This window comes from Giraffa tippelskirchi, chromosome 11 (genome assembly GCF_054371585.1).
Source record: "Giraffa tippelskirchi isolate mGirTip1 chromosome 11, T2T-mGirTip1v1.2.pri, whole genome shotgun sequence".
NCBI lineage: Eukaryota > Metazoa > Chordata > Mammalia > Artiodactyla > Giraffidae > Giraffa > Giraffa tippelskirchi.
Genome location: NC_137285.1, coordinates 150,391,237 through 150,409,581, shown reverse-complemented (window position 1 = coordinate 150,409,581; position 18,345 = coordinate 150,391,237). Strand labels below are relative to the sequence as shown.

The following is an 18,345-nucleotide window of genomic DNA, read 5'->3' as shown; positions in this document are numbered from 1 at the left end:
TTTCCTTTCCAATCTCTCCAATGTCTTTTATTTATTCTTCTTGTCCCACTGTGGTAGCTGGAGTTCCCAGTACTATGTTGAATAAAAGTGGTGAGAACCATCCTTAGCTGTTTCCAGGCTTCGGTAGCAAGCAGTTGTTTACCACTAAGTGTAATGTTAAATGTGTGTGTGTGTGGGTATACATTGTTTATCAATTTGAAGTGGTTTCCTTATAGCCCTCTGTTATAGGACACTCTAACAGAGCAAGTCTGTGATGCTCGTGGAAAATACAGCAACACTTCTGCTCTGAAACATCTGACCTTCACAGTAAGAGGGGTAAACAGGGGTAAACCAGGGAAGTGTGGCTGAGAACCCACCTGCCAGTGCAGGAGACACAGGTTGGCTCCCTGGTCCAGGAAGATGCCATATGCTTAGAACAACTAAGCCCATGCTCTGGAGCCCAAGCACCCTAGAGCCCATGCTTCGCAACAAGAGAAGCCAGTGCCCCACAGCCAGGGGCAGACCCTGCTCCCTGCAACCAGAGAAAAGCCCGTGGGCAGCAGCAAAGGCCCAGCACAGCCAAAACCAAAATAAATATATAAGATGATTGTTTAAAACAAAAAAGACAGGTAAATAAAAATGATTAAAATATGTCATGTCAATGCCCGAGAGGTTTTGTTTCCAAATTCGCTCACACTGGTCAAGCTTTGCTGCCAAATAATTTTAGAAGACACTTCAGGTTTCAGTGTTTTGTGGATGAAGAGATTACGGATAAGGGAGTGTACACGTGTAAGTGTTAGCATTGTTCCTGGAACATTCACAGGGCTCTAGCTTCAAGAGGCTAAATGGACACATCCTCCAATCTTGTCCCCTGAGCCAAGCAGTGCGAATAATCGAGGACAGACTCCACGTTCAGCAGCAAAGCAGAGAAGTGATCTCAAAAGCAAGACGAAGCAATGCCCAGCGACCCAGAGATCAGGACCCCCGACAGACGGAAGCGCGTGGATCATACTCGAGGGGAGGCCGCTTGGAACGGCCGCGGGGAGGGCCTGGGCCTGTAACGAAGGAGAGAGCCGTGGAAAAAGGGCGGAGCCCCAGTCCTGGGGGTCAGAAGGGGTGATGGGCCACAGTCACAGCCTCTGGGGGGGGCCCTTGGGCCCAGGTGGGGTGATGCTGGCCCGCAGGGGATTCCCGCGCTGGTTCTCTGTATTAGACAATAAGTCCCCTACCGACGAACCTGCCAGCTTTGAGTTTTCACAGGTGGAAACCTGCGTGTGCACGTCCAGCCGTGAGTGGGTCCATGTGTCTGGGGTACGTTGGCCCGAGCGTGCACCCTCTACACGTGGCTGTGCTCTGTGCGCCTTCCTGCCCAGCACTGCGCAGAGGACAGCAGCGCACACAGCTGGGCCATGCGGCACCGAGGCACGGTAGGGGTTCAAGGGAACTAAGAGGGAAGTAGCAAATTTACACAAGCCCCCAAACTCTGATCACCCCGGGGCTCCAGCCAGGGGGTCAGTGTGCGCCCCGGCCCAACCTGGCAGGACCCCCATACTTACAGGGCCCCGGGTCAGAAGCAGCTCTACGTCCTCGTAAGGAGGTTCCCCGTTTGAAGAAGTGACCGTCTCAGGAAAAGCTCGGCTGACTCTCAGCCAAGCTGAACCAACCAGACGCGCGGAGGCCGTCTGTGCTCAGCCCTCCGAGGTGAGGCGGACGGAGCCTCCAGGGCCACCCAGTCCCCTCTGGTCGGGGTACGGCCAGGCCCCTGGGCTCACCGACCATGCCAGCTCTCCCCACCTCTTCTGAGTGATGCACAGGACAGTGATCCCGCCCAGAGTTAGGCATGTGGTCTGGGACGCGTGGACGTGACGCGGAGTTCTCATGATGGGTCACCGCCTGGGACGCCGGTGGAGGCTGCCTGGGGCTGTACGGCCCAGATGTACTGGAGGAGGGAGCATTTCTCAGTCCCCATCGGCTCCCTCCCACCTTCCATCCTCTGCCTTCGTTTGCTCAACCGCCTGAGACTGATCATCCCCCCTGGGGCTGCACCAGCCTATCTACCTCTGTGTGCGTCCGTGTGCGTGTGTGTATGCGCAACCCGCCTACCTGTTTTCCAGAGCAGTGAGCTCCACGGTTGCTATACTGTCATTACAAGGCACCTCCAGGGCCAGCAGGGGTGGCTGGGGACTGCCTAAGGCTTTCCAGGTGTCTTGGCTCTGCCGAAGCACCAGCCAAGGCCTTTAGCCTCCAGTCCCAGGTTATGGATAAGATGCTGGTGCTGGTCCACTGGTCTGGGTAAGTATGCCAGTCTGTGCTCTTCGGCAGGAGCAGCCTGGGAGGTCAGCCCGCTGTGAAGGCTAGCGGCACAGCCGTGACGCCCCAGTGGGCCCACCCCCGTCCACTCGAGCTGTTTCACCTGTGAACCAGGTATCTTTTCAGGCGCTAAGTCTCATAGGCAAGACCCCAGTCCAGCAATTTACCGCATGTGTGTGAGCTCGGTTGCTCAGTCGTATCCAACTCTTTATGACCCCACGGACCGTAGCCTGCCAGGCTTCTCTGTCCATGGGATTCTGCAGGCAAGAATACTGGAGTGGGTTGCCATCTCCTCCTCCATGGGATCTTCCCGACCCAGGGACTGAACTCGGGTCTCCTGCATTGCACGCGGGTTCTTGACCATCTGAGCCACCAGGGAAGCCCCAACAGGCCCTGAGGTGGCTGGAAATAGTAACTCTGTGAGATCAGTCTACTCTCTTCTGGATGACTTCCAAGGCTGCTGGCTGTAGGAGTCCCACTAAAAGTTGGCATCTATCTAGCTATCTGATAATGGGTTTATTGTTTTTAAGTGAATTAAGCAACAGATATTTAGAATTTTTTTAAAAACTTGACACCTCCATGATGCTGCATGCCTATCAAAACACCCCAGATGATTCCAAGGCTGACCTGCGCCCCAGGGCATGACATGGTTCTTGGGTTTTGGTGTTTATACCCGGCGCACTGGTGAGCCAAGTCCAGTCCCGGGGTACCGTGAAAGCATGGGTGGCTATGTGTCCTGTCGGCTCCACGGGTGGCCCGCCACACACCTGGGGTGAAGAGCCCCTGCCTTCACGGGCAGCAGCAACAGACGCTCTGCTCGCTCTGGACACGCCCGGGCCTGTGGTTGGAGGTCATCCCTCCTTCCCAGAAGGTCCTGGTTCCCTCCTCCTTTCCACGAGTTTCAGGAACACCATAACACGAGGAAACGCCCTGCTTTGAGCTGAGGGACCCTTTGCACACGGCCGTGACAGAGTTCAGACACGTCCAGCTCCCGGAGGCCAGCGGTCTGTCCCGGTTCCCCGACGAGTCTGCCCCCTGCCCTCTGCCGCTCTGCCCAGAGCTGTGTCTGCTCACCCCCGGGGACAGACATGAACGTGATTTCAGAGGGCAGTGCTCCACTGGTTGGGGGACAAACTGACCCACCAGCCCCGTCCCTGGAACGCCACGCGCTCTCAGCCCAGTTCCACGGTCTCTTCAGCGTCGGTGGGCGGCCACGCAGGGGTCCTGCTCGCCCGTGGCTGGGGGGAGTGTTGGGACCGTGGCCAAGCCACCGGCGGGGCTTTGGGGAGCAGGGAGCCCGCTGTCTCCACGTGCACCCGCCAAGGCCTCTCACCGGCCATGGGTGGAGACCGGGCCTCCCCAAAGGACAGCAGGTCCCAGGGGGCCCTCGGGCCGCCCCCAAGCTGATGAGCGTCCTCTTCCCCCAGGCGGGCAGCGGAAATGGGCACAAGTCCCTGTGCCGTATGCGTCTGAGGGGCTAAACTTACGGTTCAAAGTGGGGAGCAAGCGGCAGGGCTCCCACTGATAGAAACCGGCTAAGCTTCTCAAGTGGCAGAGGGGTCTCCCCTCCCGCCGAGTTCGTCTGGCAGGGGCCGGAGGGGGCAGACCCTGGACATGCCGGGACCTGCGCGGGACCGGCGGAGGCCACAGTCCTCTGCCAGGGCCCGCCTCCCGGCCTGCCCGGAGGCCCGGAAACCAGGCCCCCCGGAGATAGAAGAAGCGTTCAGGCCCCTTGCCGAGGTTTCTGGCATAATCTAGGTGGGAGTGTCGGACGCCACTCGGCCCCGCTCACTGCAGTGACTCCTCCGCGCCTGACGCTGTGAGGGATTCCAGAGACCCAGCAATCGAACAGGGCCGCTGGCCGACCTACGACTCACGCGGGCAGAGAACTGGCGCTCGTGTGTTTTGTTCACAGGTTACTGGTGTTCCCCGCAAAGCGCTGCCCTCGGTTATCAGGGAAACAGCACCGAAGGGCCCCGAAGGCTTGGGGAGAGGCCTCGGCCGGCCTGAGCGCGGCCACTGTGCCCGGAAGGGCCCGGGACCAGGGAAGCGGCCCGACGCCGACGGCGGGGTCCACGCCACACTGGCGCTTGTTCCCAGGCGCCAGGGCAGCGGCGCTGACGACGCGTGGTGCGATTCTCTCTTCAGCCTTTCCCACGCAGGACTCCTACCCCCGTTCGTCCTAGGAAGGCATCTGACTGTCCTGTCACCGTTGCCTTTTGCTTACAGGTGCGGAGCTCCGAGGCCCTGGCTGCCTGCTGGGAAGAGCACCCCCCGAGCCGGGAGGACCCGGCACGCTCGCCAGCGCAGGGCTTCACGGAGGGCTGTGACCCTCGGAGGCCGGGTCTGGGGGCACCTCCGGCTGCCCTCCCGGGGGTGGGGTGCTCCTAGCACCCGGTGAGCAGACGCCAAGCGTGCAGCCCGACAGCCTGGGAGCCACGGGGCCTGGAGGAGGGCTGTGCGGGCTGAGGTCGTGCATGCAGAGGGCTGGGGGCGGCCTCGGTCCAGCAACGCCAGAGGACCTGGTAGGCGCGCGGGCCAGGCCCCAGGCCTAAGGAGCCGCGCATTCTGGGGGTGCGGCTTACCGCCCACCCAGGCCTGCTGGGGGTCTGGGCTGCACACCTGGGGGGCGCCCCACGGCCAGGAGAGCGGCCGCGAGCGGCACGTCTGACCGTCTCGCTCGGGCCTCACGCCTGCCCAAGCACTCGTGACCCTGACTCTCTGGGCAACTGGGGCGGCGAGTGTAGCCCCCCACCTGCCCCGACCGCGGCCACTGGTCGTTGGCTCGTAACTCCTCAGCTGCCCGCCGCACGGTGCCCACGCACTTCGTGGGGAACCCCCCTTTCCCCAGGGCCCGTCTGCACTGGAATCGTCAGGCCTTCCCTTTGCCTGCCCTCGCCGGACCAGACTGCCCCACCCGAGTGTGGAGAGGCCTTGGTGCTCCCCGCTGTGGCTGGGAGCGGGCAGGGGGCCCTCCGGGCAGGGGCCCCCCGACCCCCGGGCAGGGGCCCCCCGACCCCCCCCCCAGAAGGAGAGGAATCCATGCGCTGGGAGTCGGGGAGGGGCGCTGGGGGTCGGGGAGGGGCGCTGGGGAGGGGAGGGGGAGGGGAGAGGAGGGGGAGGGAGGGGCTGGGGAAGGGGAGGGGCGTGGAGTGGGAGGGGCGCTGGGGGAGGGGCGCTGGGGAGGGGGGCGTGGAGTGGGAGGGGCGCTGGGGAAGGGGAGGGGCGCCGGACCAGGTCACCTGGAGTCTTGAGTCTCCAGGAAGCGAGGTTTTCACAGGAGTGTGGAAAAGCAATGACGTACAGAGTGAGTGAGACTTGGGGAGTCAAAGGAAAACCTTTCTTAACACTGAATGAAAATATAAAACGTATATGAACTGCCTGCCTATCCCTCACTGAAGTTTCATATTTTATTTAATTTCTCGGGAAGACACCTGTTCCAGATTCACATTTGTGGGGTCAAGTGCGCCGAGCATCTCTTCCCACTGTCCTCAGGGGCCAAACAAGTTTTATTACAGAAGCATGACAGAAGTTGGCTTTGATAAGTTTGCTGTGTTTATTGTGCTACTGTAACAGGGAAGCTGACTTATGCCAAAGGAGGAACGTGCCGGCTGGTGGGGAAACAGAAGGCAGACTCGGTGCAGGATCGGGCCTCACGGACCCTCCAGGGTGGTCCCGGCGACTGGGCGGGCCTGGAGGACTGGCAGGCGCTCAGGGCTCTGAGATGCCTCAGCGCAGCGCGTCCGGGTTAACATCGCTTTCAGTACCCTGAGGAGGAGGGGCGGCCGGTCTGACGTCAGTCTCAGTAGCCTGAGGAGGGGGGGCAGGCGGTCTGACGTCAGTCTCAGTACCCTGAGGGGGGGGCGGGCGGTCTGACGTCAGTCTCAGTACCCTGAGGGGGGGGCGGCCTGTCTGACGTCAGTCTCAGTAGCCTGAGGAGGCGGGGCTGGCGGTCTGACCTCAGTCTCAGCAGCCTGAGGAGGAGGGGCGGGCGGTCTGACGTCAGTCTCAGTACCCGGGGGGGGGGGCGGGCGGTCTGACGTCAGCCTCAGTACCCTGAGGAGGAGGGGCGGGCGGTCTGACGTCAGTCTCAGTACCCTGAGGAGGAGGGGCAGGCGGTCTGACGTCAGTCTCAGTAGCCTGAGGAGGGGGGGCGGGCGGTGTGACGTCAGTCTCAGTACCCTGAGGAGGAAGGGCGGTGGTCTGCCTGCGGCCCCGCCCAGCGCTGAGGGGAGCAGGTGGGAGGAAGCAGCCCGGGTCACAGACACCGAGCGGGGAGGCCGCTCCGCACTGGGGTCCGGCCCCTGCTCCCAGCAACGCCGTGAGGCGGGCGGGCGCAGCACGGGGCCGTCCTGGCTGGGCCGCGAGTCCCCTGCCCGGTGACGGCCAGGAAGGGCCCAGGGGCCACGGCAGCACGAGGCACAGCAGACGCGGCCGTGAGAACCTCGAAAAGGCCGGCAGGGGAGGTGCTGGGGCGGGTACAGTGGGACCCGGCTCAGGCGGCGAGCTGCTGGGAGCCGGGAGCCGCTTACCAGGAGGAAGCCGCTTACCGGGAGGAAGCCGCTTACCGAGGTGAGAGGTGTTGGTGAAGTAGATCAGCAGGGAGGACTTGAACTCCTCGAACACAATGATCTGCGGGGAAGCAGGGGTGCCCCTGAGACGCACGCTCAGCCCAGGCCAGGCGGGACGGGGAGAGGTGCAGAGCGGGAGGTCACCTCGTTTAACCCAGGCTTCAGCCAGGGTCCCGGGAGGTAAAGCGTTTCTTGGGGACCCACGTTCCAGTAGCGCCCCAGGTTCTGTCCGTTGATGAAGACCACTCCTTTCGTCCAGCCCTGGAAGACATTGAAGCAGAGTCTGCAAGATACACACACACACACCGGACAGCAGATGGCGGCCACAGACACACACACACAGTGGACACCAGATCACAGTCACAAACACACACACACCAGACAGCAGATGGCGGTCACAGACACACACACACACCAGACACCAGCTCATGGTCACAGACACACACACACACACACACACACACACACACACACCCCAGACACCAGCTCGCGGCCACAGACACGCTCAGACAGCATGCAGGCCCAGCTGCGGCCCTCGGGGGCAGTGACCTAGAGACTTTGTGCTGCTGCCCCTGGCCCGGCCTTGGCTCCCCCTCCGGGCCCCCAGGAGGGAGGCACTGGGTTCTAACTCGCCTTCCATGCACACCCCACCTCAGGGACAGGTACTGCCATGTCCCCACTACTGTCCCCCCTGGGACGCAGGGCGGCAGGCAGCTTGGGCACATTTCTCTGGCCTCCCTCCCCGCCCTGAGTCAACACAGGGAAGGGGCAGCCCCTGGACGGGTGTGGGGTGGCGAAGGTCTCCTGGGACGGACACTTGGCTGGGGGACACAGCCAGGAAGACCACCACTCACCTGCAGGCTCATGAAGGTGTCCTTGGGGTGACTACCGACTCTCAGGAGAGCGAGGAAGAAGGCAGGGCCCTGAGCGTGGAGAAAGCTGGGCTTCCAGATGTTGGGAAGTTTCCTAGGGAGAGTCAGCCCAGTGGACAGGTTACACCTTCCTTGACAGCATGTCAGCTGTGCCTTCTGAGGGCTGTCTCCTCCCTGCTGAGCCTAGTGTCCGCTCCCATGGCCCATTTGGGGTCCACAATGCAGCGTGAAACAGCAGACCACGGCTGGGGAGTGGGGGCGGTGACCACTCTGCCCTGGACAACTAGGAGACTCGGGGTCCCTTCCTTCAGGGTTCTGAGTCCCTGCCTCTTATGTGAACACACACAGGTCTGTCTGGATGGCCTCTGGTCTCCCCAGTTGCGATCAGGCACCTGGAGCCAGTGGTCAGGCACCCACCTCTGTATAAATTTATCCTGCATCTCCAGGCTGTAGATTTTAAATTTTCTCAGTGGAGAACTGTTTAGATAGATGTTCCCAGTAAGACCTACAGAAGAGGGGCGAGAGGACACAGAAGCAGGGCAGCTGCAGAGAAGTGCCCCTGGCCCCCTGAAGGAGGACGGGGAGGACAGAGGAGGCCAGGGAGGATGGAGGAGGCCAGGGAGGATGGAGGAGGACAGGGGAGGATGGAGGAGGCCAGGGGAGGCTGGGGAGGATGGAGGAGGCTGGGGGAGGCTGGGGAGAACAGAGGAGGCCGGGGGAGGCCAGGGGAGGCTGGGGAGGATGGAGGAGGCCATGGGAGGCTGGGGAGGCTGGAGGAGGCCAGGACACCGGCATGGGCTCCAGGGAGGGACAATCAGCGTTCCCAGGGCAGCAATCGGACCACTCTGTTCTGCAGCCTCTTCCCGGAAGAGGCAGGGCAGTGCGTGTGCTCTGGAGAGCACCTTTGGGGGAGCCTGGAGAAGGACATGGCCCTCCTCCCCCTGAAGCCCGCTCTCTCATGCTCCCAGGCTGGGCATCTCACTGGCTGAGAGCCCCCGCTGCTTCCAAACCATGACCCCGGACACGGCTGCCCGGGCTGGGGAAGCGCCCCAGGAGCACCCTGGCACCTCTTGGTCCTGGGCCCACCTTTCCTCTCCTGATTCATGCTGGTCCCGTAGGCAAGCCGGCCTTGGTTCTCCACCAGGATCCTCAGTGTCAGGTACTCCTTGTAACGCTGCCCAACACACAGCAGTGGAGGGGACCTCTTAGGCCTCTTCTGGAGACCACTGGGCTCCCCCTCGCCAAGACTGGGATGATCTCGGAAACTGGGGGCTGTCAGAGGGCGGGGCTTGGCACCCCAGACCTCACCTCTGGGTCAGGCAAACCCTGCAGCTCCTCCTCCACCCTCCTCCCATACTGGGCCTGTCGAGAAGTGAAGACTCACTGAACATTCTACTGGAGACTATTCTGAGGGTAGTGATCAACCTAGAGCTTTCTGAGCAGCAAACACCCAGGGTGGGAAAGTCCTGCCCCCCGAGAGGAACACATGGCTCAGCCCCGCAGGGCCTCTGCAAGGGGCAAGCCCAGGGCTCAGGGGGGCTGGAACTGCGGGTCACGGAACAGCGGGGTATGTACGTCGTTGGGAAGAGTCAACTCTTGATGCGCGTCATCCAGGACTCCTACATACTTGTCATCCAGAAACACCTGCCAAAGAGAGCGGGGAGACTGTGGGGTGCGGATAAGGAAGGAGCGGGCGAGGCGCCAGGATCCCAGGGGGGGACCAAGTCTGCTTCCGGGAAGGCGACAAGCTGACGCTGGTCCACAGAGAGGGGACACTGAAGGCAGCTCGGCCCAGGGGCGTGAGGAGAGCCCTGAGCCCGTGGGGGGCCCACGGGGACCGGGGGAGGCGGCAGAGGGCGGCAGACACCACGACGCACATGCCGGCAAAGGCCCGGCAGGGGCTCCAGGGCAGAGAGGACAAGACTGTGTCCCCACCCCCCCACTGCCTACCGTGCTGTGTCCGCCCCTGATGCCCCCGCAAGACTGCTCGAGCCCCACAAGACAGAGAAGGGCACACGATGGGCACCACAGGGGATCTGAGTTAGGTCACAGCTTTCCAAAAGAAATCTGACCAGGAGACTGTAAAAATCAAAATCCACGAGTACCCAAAATATCGGTAGTATGCAGAACAAAGGATTCACGTTTTAAGCTTACTAGGGTCCCAGGGCGAGAGCTATAGGCTCGACAGTCACTGCTCGAGTGACTAAAGATCTCCCCGGAGCAGCGGTGGCCGCGGTTCACACACAGTCCCAGCCCCGAAGACTCACGCAGGGTTGAGGAGCACACAGCTTGCGCTGCGCTTGCGGGCGGGAGGAGCTGTTCCCAGACCCAGGACCACAATGGGAAAGCGGCGGGGAGGGCTCAGGAGTGGGGGCAGTCAGGACGGGACTCGCCCTCGAGAAGGAACTTGGGGGGCCCCCACAACATGGGGACACAGTGAGCCCTCTGAGACAGGAAAGTCAGGAACGGGGTCTGATGGCCATGGTGCAGAATTCTAAGACTGGGACAGCCTGGGTTTGCAAAGAGCAGCCAAGTGATGCAGCTCCACCAGCGACCCGGCAGACAAGGCAAGGGGGAGGCCAGAGCCGGGAGGGGCAGCCACGGCTTGGGTGCGGGACTGGGGGTGTGGTTCCTCTAAGGAGCTCATGATGGATTTGAATGTGATGACTCTGAGAAGCCACAGGAACGTACATCTAAGTGAAGACACGCGTTCAGCAAACAGCAGGGAATGAGGGTCTGCGGCTAAGAGGTCACGATGAGTGCAGGGGGACACAGATCCTGCGATGACGGGACCACGACGGGTGGGAGGAGCCTGGAACACCCCCTGCTCGGGGCGGACAGGAGGGGCCACCGTGCCCAGTGTCCCCTGTTTCCTGGGCAAGGTCATTGCACCTCTCTGTGGCTTCCTCGTTGGTAACAGGTATCTTAGATGGGTGTTTTGAGAAATAAGTGAGCCGATCTGACTGCGATGCGCTGAGGAAACGTCTGGGGTGTCTGCCCGAGGCACATGGGGGGGTCCAAGGCCCCTCCTGGGTCCCCTCCAAGAGTGGCATCAAGTCCACTCAGGCTTCGGTGGGCACCCCCCCGGGACACCCAGTACCTTAGACCCGCGACAGCAGCGGCTTACATATGAACACCAAGCATTTCACCAAAGGCACCGGAGGCAAGAAACAAGGGCAGTTTTCCAAAGGTCAGGAAGAGGCTGGCCTGCTGTTCAGACATTCAGCCACACAGCGGGGTCTTGCCAGCAGAGAAGGGCACCCTCCTCCCGCCCCCGCCCCCTACCTGGCCCCGATCTTTCACATGGCCATCCGAGTTTAAGATGCCTCCTCTGGTGATGACGGTCTCATAAAGTATGTACCCAGAAGACTGGCCGCTCCCTTGGTTCACGGACAGCTGTTCCATGGAGAGCGGCCCCGTGGACCTCACAGGCTGCTGCAGAGATGGGAGTGGAAGCCAGGCTGGAGGGCGGCCTCATCACAGGCGAGGAAGCTCAGGGAGCACGGGGCCAAGTGAGCGCCCTGCGGTAAGGAGTCTGCAGCAGCAGCTCGGGGTGACCGAGAGGGGCAGGAGGGGGGTCCTCCAGGGAGGGGACGGATGTATTGGGCTCCCCAGGTGGCTCAGAGGTAAAGAACCTGCAGGCAATGCGGGAGACTCAGGAGACACGGGTTCCATCTCTGGGTCAGGAACATTCCCTGGAGAAGGAAATGGCAACCCACTCCACCGCTCTTGCCTGGAAAATCCCACGGACAGAGGGGCCTGACTGGCGACAGTCCACAGGGTCACAAAGAGTCGGACACGACTGAGCGACTCAACAATCTAGGTTTCCTAATCTGAACTGTAGAAGTAGAAGGGACTGAAAGTGCGAAGACTGCTTTCTGTCCCCCGTGTTCATTCCCTCCCCTGCCGTGTCCCTCACGTCCCTGCCCAGGGGACTCACGTTGTCCTGGTGAATCAGGGCGTCCCACAGGGATATGAAGTGACCTGCAGCCAGGGGAGCGTACACGTCCTTAGGTCTGCGGTCTTGCTGCCGGAAGCTAGGAACCTCTGCAAACGACAAGCAGGAGGCTGGCTCCTTCCCCAGCCCCGTCCATGCATGCAGCGCCCTCTGCTGCCCCTGGCCAGCCTGCCCAGCGCCATGGATGGTCCACAGGGGCAGGGACCGAGGGGAGGGAGTTCTCCTGCGCCCAGAGGTCTGGCCAGGGCACCCTGCTGTCCTGGAAACAGAGGCGGCCAGCACCTCGGCCTCCCACCAGGCCAGCCATCTCAGCCCTGCTGGTCAGAATCTCCTGAAAGCCAGTGGGGGAACACGAGTGCTCAGATTCTGCCCCTTCTCCCCACTTCCACCCAGACACGCGCATCTCGTGGCTCTGGGAAGGGCCTAGCCCCTCTGGTTTCCACTGACTGCGGGGCTGGGGGGACCGTGTCTCGTGCAGCCTGAGTCCCCAGCCCCTGAAGGTAAAATGCACTGGGGTGAGCTGGGCTCCCCCAAGGACCACGTCTGCACCCCCCTCACACACACAGCCCAGAGCCCTCCGGAGGGCGGGGAGGGTACCTGGGAGAGGTTGAAAAAACTCTTGAAATACGAGATACTCGGGTGTATAGTCTCCATCCTCTGTCAGCAGCGCCCCATAGTCTGAGAAATAGAAACATATTTGTCACCTTCCCTAAAGAGGCCCAACTTCGGGAGGGACTTTGGCACTTGGTGCTGAGTCAAAGGGCCCTGCTTGCAGAAGCTCTGGGAGGAAGACCTTGAGGCAGGAAGGTGCCCGATGCCAGCTCCCCATGCTCCCCCAGGAGGGACAGATGGCAACCCCAGGTGTCAGGAGCCCAGGTTGGAGCCCAGCGCCGGGACCCGGTGGTTTCCAACCAGACCCCCTTCCCCTCTCTCACCCTCACTCCCTGCTTGGTCTCTGAGCAGAGTCGCAGACTGGGGGAGACCTAGTCATCAACACCCAACATCCGGGATAGGGGGATCAAGGGAGTGGGTTTCACAGTAAGCCCCGAAGAACAAAGTCTGGTGAATGAATCTGAGTCAATTGAGCTAAGGTGGATGAACCTAGAGCCTGTTATAGAAAGTGAAGTAAGTCAGAAGGAAAAAAATGGATATCCTATATTAACGCACACACTGGAACCTAGAGAAATGGTACCGATGAGCCTAGCCGCAGGAGGAACATAGATGCAGACTCAGAGAATGGCCGTGCGGGCATCCAGGCGGGAAGGGCAGGTGGGCCGGGCTGAGAGAGCAGTGTCTTCATACATGCACGACCACCGTGGGTAGGACCGTGGCTCGTGGGAAGGTGCGTCTCGCACCTGGAGGCAGGCTGGGATATAAGGATAGCTGGGGCTGATTCACGCTGATGGATGGCAGAAACCGACACAACACTGTAAAGCACTAAGATTTTTACAGAGGTTGCACAGTGGATGGACAGAGCTAAACTACCAGCTTCTCTGCTTGCAAAGGCCCCAACCGGGACCGCAGAGGCGTCATCCTAGGCCGTCTCACTCTGTCCCCAGCATGCGGTGACGATGCAGCAGGTGCCCGGCTCCGCTCCGGGGACCGCCCCGACAGCTCCGGGCCGCCCAGCGGGGCAGCTGCGGGCAAACGGCACGGGACCGGTACTTGCCGTAGCTGGTGACCATAGGGAGGCGATGGCTGGGGAACGCGGCCCCGCCCATGAAGCCGAAGTTGGTGCCTCCGTGGAACATGTAGAAGTTGAGGGAGAACCTGAGCTGCAGCATCTCCCGGACTTCCTTCATCAGCACTGCAGGGGGCGGGGGAGGGGAGCGGAGCCTTGGTGAGTCCAGGACTGTTGTGGGGGGGGAGGGGCGGGGGAGGGGGGAGGGGCGGGGGAGGGGAGGGAGCGGAGCCCCGTAATGTCAGGACCGCACGTGGGGGGCGCACGTGGGAGGCGAGGGGGGAGGCGAGGGGGGAGCCGAGTCTCGGTGCTGTCAGGACCGCAGGTGTTCGTGGTAGGGGATGGGGGGCACCCCGCGGTGCTGTCAGGGCCCCCTGGGGGGGCCTCTGTGTCCGGGTGTCCAGCTGGTGCCTCTGAAGCACGGAGCGACCCTTCCGTGACAGGACGGGAAGGCCGGGGCTGGCAGAGGGTCTGGAGCCCACAGCGCGCTCTCCCCGGGTGGAGCCCCCAGTAGCTGTCCCTGAACTGCCCCCCAGAGCGGCTGGCTCTCCTTATTTAGAGCTTCAGTCCAGCAGACACAGTCACACCAGACAGAATGCTCACGAGATCCCAGTGACCTGCGGAGCGGTGCTCCCGTGTGGTACCGACATAGCGCACAGACACACCGCACTGACACGGACACAGACACAGAGACAGACACAGTCACTGACACAGACACAGACACAGTCACAGACACAGAGACAGACACAGACACAGACACAGTCACAGACACAGACACAGAGACACAGACACAGACACAGACACGGAGACATGGACACAGAGACACGGACACAGACACAGACACAGAGACACAGACACAGACACGGCACTGACACAGACACGGAGACATGGACACACAGACACAGACACAGACACAGTCACAGACACAGTCACAGACACAGTCACAGTCACAGAGACAGACACAGGCACAGACACAGAGACACAGACACAGACACAGTCACAGTCACAGAGACAGACACAGTCACAGACACACCGCACTGACACGGCACTGACACAGACACAGAGACACAGACACAGACACGGAGACGTGGACACAGAGACACAGACATAGACAGTCACAGACACAGACACAGTCACTGACACAGACACAGACACAGAGACACAGACACAGACACAGTCACAGACACAGAGACACAGACACAGTCACAGTCACAGAGACAGACACAGACACAGACACAGTCACAGACACAGACAGACACAGACACAGACACAGTCACTGACACAGACACAGTCACAGACACAGACAGACACAGACACAGTCACAGACACAGACAGACACAGACACAGTCACAGACACAGTCACAGACACAGACACAGTCACAGACACAGCACTGACACTGACACAGACACAGTCACAGACACAGACACAGTCATAGACACAGACACAGACACAGTCACAGACACAGACACAGACACAGTCACAGACACAGTCACAGTCACTGACACAGACACAGACACAGACATAGTCACAGACACAGACACAGACAGACACAGTCACAGACACACCGCACTGACACGGCACTGACACAGACACAGAGACATGGACACAGAGACACAGACACAGTCACAGACACAGTCACAGACATAGACAGTCACAGACACAGACACAGTCACTGACACAGACACAGACATAGACAGTCACAGACACAGACACAGTCACTGACACAGACACAGACACAGTCACAGACACAGACACAGACACAATCACAGTCACAGACACAGACACAGTCACGGACACAGCACAGACACAGTCACAGACACAGTCACAGACACAGACACAGTCACAGACACAGACACAGGCACAGACAGACACAGACACAGGCACAGACACAGACACAATCACAGTCACAGACACAGACACAGTCACGGACACAGCACAGACACAGACACAGACACAGCACAGACACAGACACAGACACAGTCACAGACACAGACACAGTCACAGACAGACACAGACACAGGCACAGACACAGACACAATCCCAGTCACAGACACAGACACAGTCACGGACACAGCACAGACACAGACACAGACACAGCACAGACACAGACACAGACACAGTCACAGACACAGTCACAGAGACAGACACAGTCACAGACACACCGCACTGACACGGCACTGACACAGACACAGAGACACAGACACAGACACGGAGACATGGACACAGAGACACAGACATAGACAGTCACAGACACAGACACAGTCACTGACACAGACACAGACACAGAGACACAGACACAGACACAGTCACAGACACAGACACAGAGACACAGACACAGTCACAGTCACAGAGACAGACACAGACACAGTCACAGACACAGTCACAGACACAGACAGACACAGACACAGACACAGTCACTGACACAGACACAGTCACAGACACAGACAGACACAGACACAGTCACAGACACAGACAGACACAGACACAGTCACAGACACAGTCACAGACACAGACACAGTCACAGACACAGCACTGACACTGACACAGACATAGACACAGACACAGACACAGTCATAGACACAGACACAGTCACAGACACAGTCACAGACACAGACACAGTCACAGACACAGCACTGACACTGACACAGACACAGTCACAGACACAGACACAGTCATAGACACAGACACAGACACAGTCACAGACACAGACACAGACACAGTCACAGACACAGTCACAGTCACAGACACAGACACAGACATAGCACAGACACAGACACAGTCACAGACACAGACAGACACAGACACAGACAGACACAGACACAGACACAGACACAGTCACAGTCACTGACACAGACACAGACACAGACATAGTCACAGACACAGACACAGACAGACACAGTCACAGACACACCGCACTGACACGGCACTGACACAGACACAGAGACATGGACACAGAGACACAGACACAGACACAGTCACAGACACAGTCACAGACATAGACAGTCACAGACACAGACACAGTCACTGACACAGACACAGACACAGTCACAGACACAGACACAGACACAATCACAGTCACAGACACAGACACAGTCACGGACACAGCACAGACACAGTCACAGACACAGCACAGACACAGACACAGTCACAGACACAGACACAGTCACAGACAGACACAGACACAGGCACAGACACAGACACAATCACAGTCACAGACACAGACACAGTCACGGACACAGCACAGACACAGACACAGACACAGCACAGACACAGACACAGACACAGTCACAGACACAGACACAGTCACAGACAGACACAGACACAGGCACAGACACAGACACAATCCCAGTCACAGACACAGACACAGTCACGGACACAGCACAGACACAGTCACAGACACAGACAGTCACGGACACAGACACAGTCACAGACACAGACACAATCCCAGTCACAGACACAGACACAGTCACGGACACAGCACAGACACAGTCACAGACACAGACAGTCACGGACACAGACACAGTCACAGACACAGACACAATCACAGTCACAGACACAGACACAGTCACGGACACAGCACTGACACAGACACAGACACAGTCACGGACACAGCACAGACACAGTCACAGACACAGTCACTGACACAGACACAGACACAGTCACAGACACAGAAACAATCACAGTCACAGACACAGACACAGTCACGGACACAGCACAGACAGTCACAGACACAGTCACTGACATAGACACAGACACAGTCACGGACACAGACACAGTCACAGACAGCACAGACACAGTCACGGACACAGTCACAGACACAGACACAATCACAGTCACAGACACAGACACAGTCACGGACACAGCACAGACACAGTCACTGACACAGTCACGGACACAAACACAGCACAGACAGTCACAGGCACAGACACAGACACAGACAGACACAGACACAGACAGACACAGACACAGCACAGACACAGTCACAGGCACAGACACAGACACAGTCACAGACACAGACACAGACACAGACAGACACAGCACAGACACAGCACAGACACAGTCACAGACACAGACACAGTCACAGACACAGTCACAGATACAGACACAGTCATAGACACAGACACAGACACAGTCACAGACACAGACACAGCACTGACACAGACACAGACACAGTCACAGACACAGTCACAGTCACAGACACAGACACAGTCACAGTCACAGACACAGACACAGACACAGTCACAGACACAGACACAGACACAGACAGACACAGTCACAGACACTGACACAGCACAGATGCAGACACAGACACAGTGCACAGGATCTGCCAGCCCCGTCAACCTCAGGGACTGCAATCAGCGGGCAGCAGGCAGGCCAGTGCCCTTGAAGTCCCATCGACACCCGCCCTCAGAGATGAACAGCAGCGACTGGCAACTCACTGTGCAGGTCCAGAGTGTTTCGAGAAGAGCCCCATCCATCCAGAGACCTGGCAGTGTACACCATCATCATGACCGGGCCGGGGCCCTGCGGAGGCAGAGGGTCCACTCAGTGGAGCCAGCCCGTCACCCGCCCCGCTTCACCCACGGGGCGTCCTCATGGCCCCCATCACTCTCACAGCACAGACACGCCCGGCCTGGCCTGCCTCCCGTGATCTCACTGGTTCTGGCTTTGGTGAAGTCAATGGCTGTGGACACCTTAAGTTTCCACACCAGCAGAATCTCTTCATCCCCTGGACCGACCCAAGAAGAGGTCTCGTAGGGAAGTACCTGACCCAAAGGAGGCACTGAAGATGTCAAGAACCAACTGCCAACAAGCCCAGCGAGAATCCCACACAATCCCCGGCTCCTGCTCTGCCCTTGGCCAGCCCCGAGCCATCCCAAGGCCCTCCTCCATCCCAGCGCTGAGCCACCCCGAGGCCCCCCTCCATCCCAGCCCCGAGCCATCCCGAGGCCCTCCTCCGTCCCAGCCCTGAG

The 18,345-nt window shown here is 59.7% G+C and overlaps 1 protein-coding gene across 1 annotated transcript in view; it reads right to left on the bottom strand.

Moving 5' to 3' along the window:
* Positions 1 to 5,826: 5,826 nt before the first annotated feature.
* Positions 5,827 to 18,345, bottom strand: part of LOC145525308 (beta-galactosidase-1-like protein 2) — a 33,939-nt gene continuing 21,420 nt past the window's right edge. Inside the window, exons 10-21 of the mRNA XM_081538100.1 lie at positions 17,812 to 17,896; positions 13,360 to 13,497; positions 12,288 to 12,368; positions 11,673 to 11,779; positions 11,018 to 11,167; positions 9,308 to 9,376; positions 8,819 to 8,906; positions 8,150 to 8,237; positions 7,715 to 7,826; positions 7,005 to 7,121; positions 6,858 to 6,921; positions 5,827 to 6,057 (exon numbers count right to left, since the gene is read on the bottom strand). Coding sequence (XP_081394226.1) covers positions 6,050 to 6,057; positions 6,858 to 6,921; positions 7,005 to 7,121; positions 7,715 to 7,826; positions 8,150 to 8,237; positions 8,819 to 8,906; positions 9,308 to 9,376; positions 11,018 to 11,167; positions 11,673 to 11,779; positions 12,288 to 12,368; positions 13,360 to 13,497; positions 17,812 to 17,896 — 1,107 coding nt within the window. The 3' untranslated portion in view covers positions 5,827 to 6,049. The remainder of the gene's footprint in view (positions 6,058 to 6,857; positions 6,922 to 7,004; positions 7,122 to 7,714; positions 7,827 to 8,149; positions 8,238 to 8,818; positions 8,907 to 9,307; positions 9,377 to 11,017; positions 11,168 to 11,672; positions 11,780 to 12,287; positions 12,369 to 13,359; positions 13,498 to 17,811; positions 17,897 to 18,345) is intronic.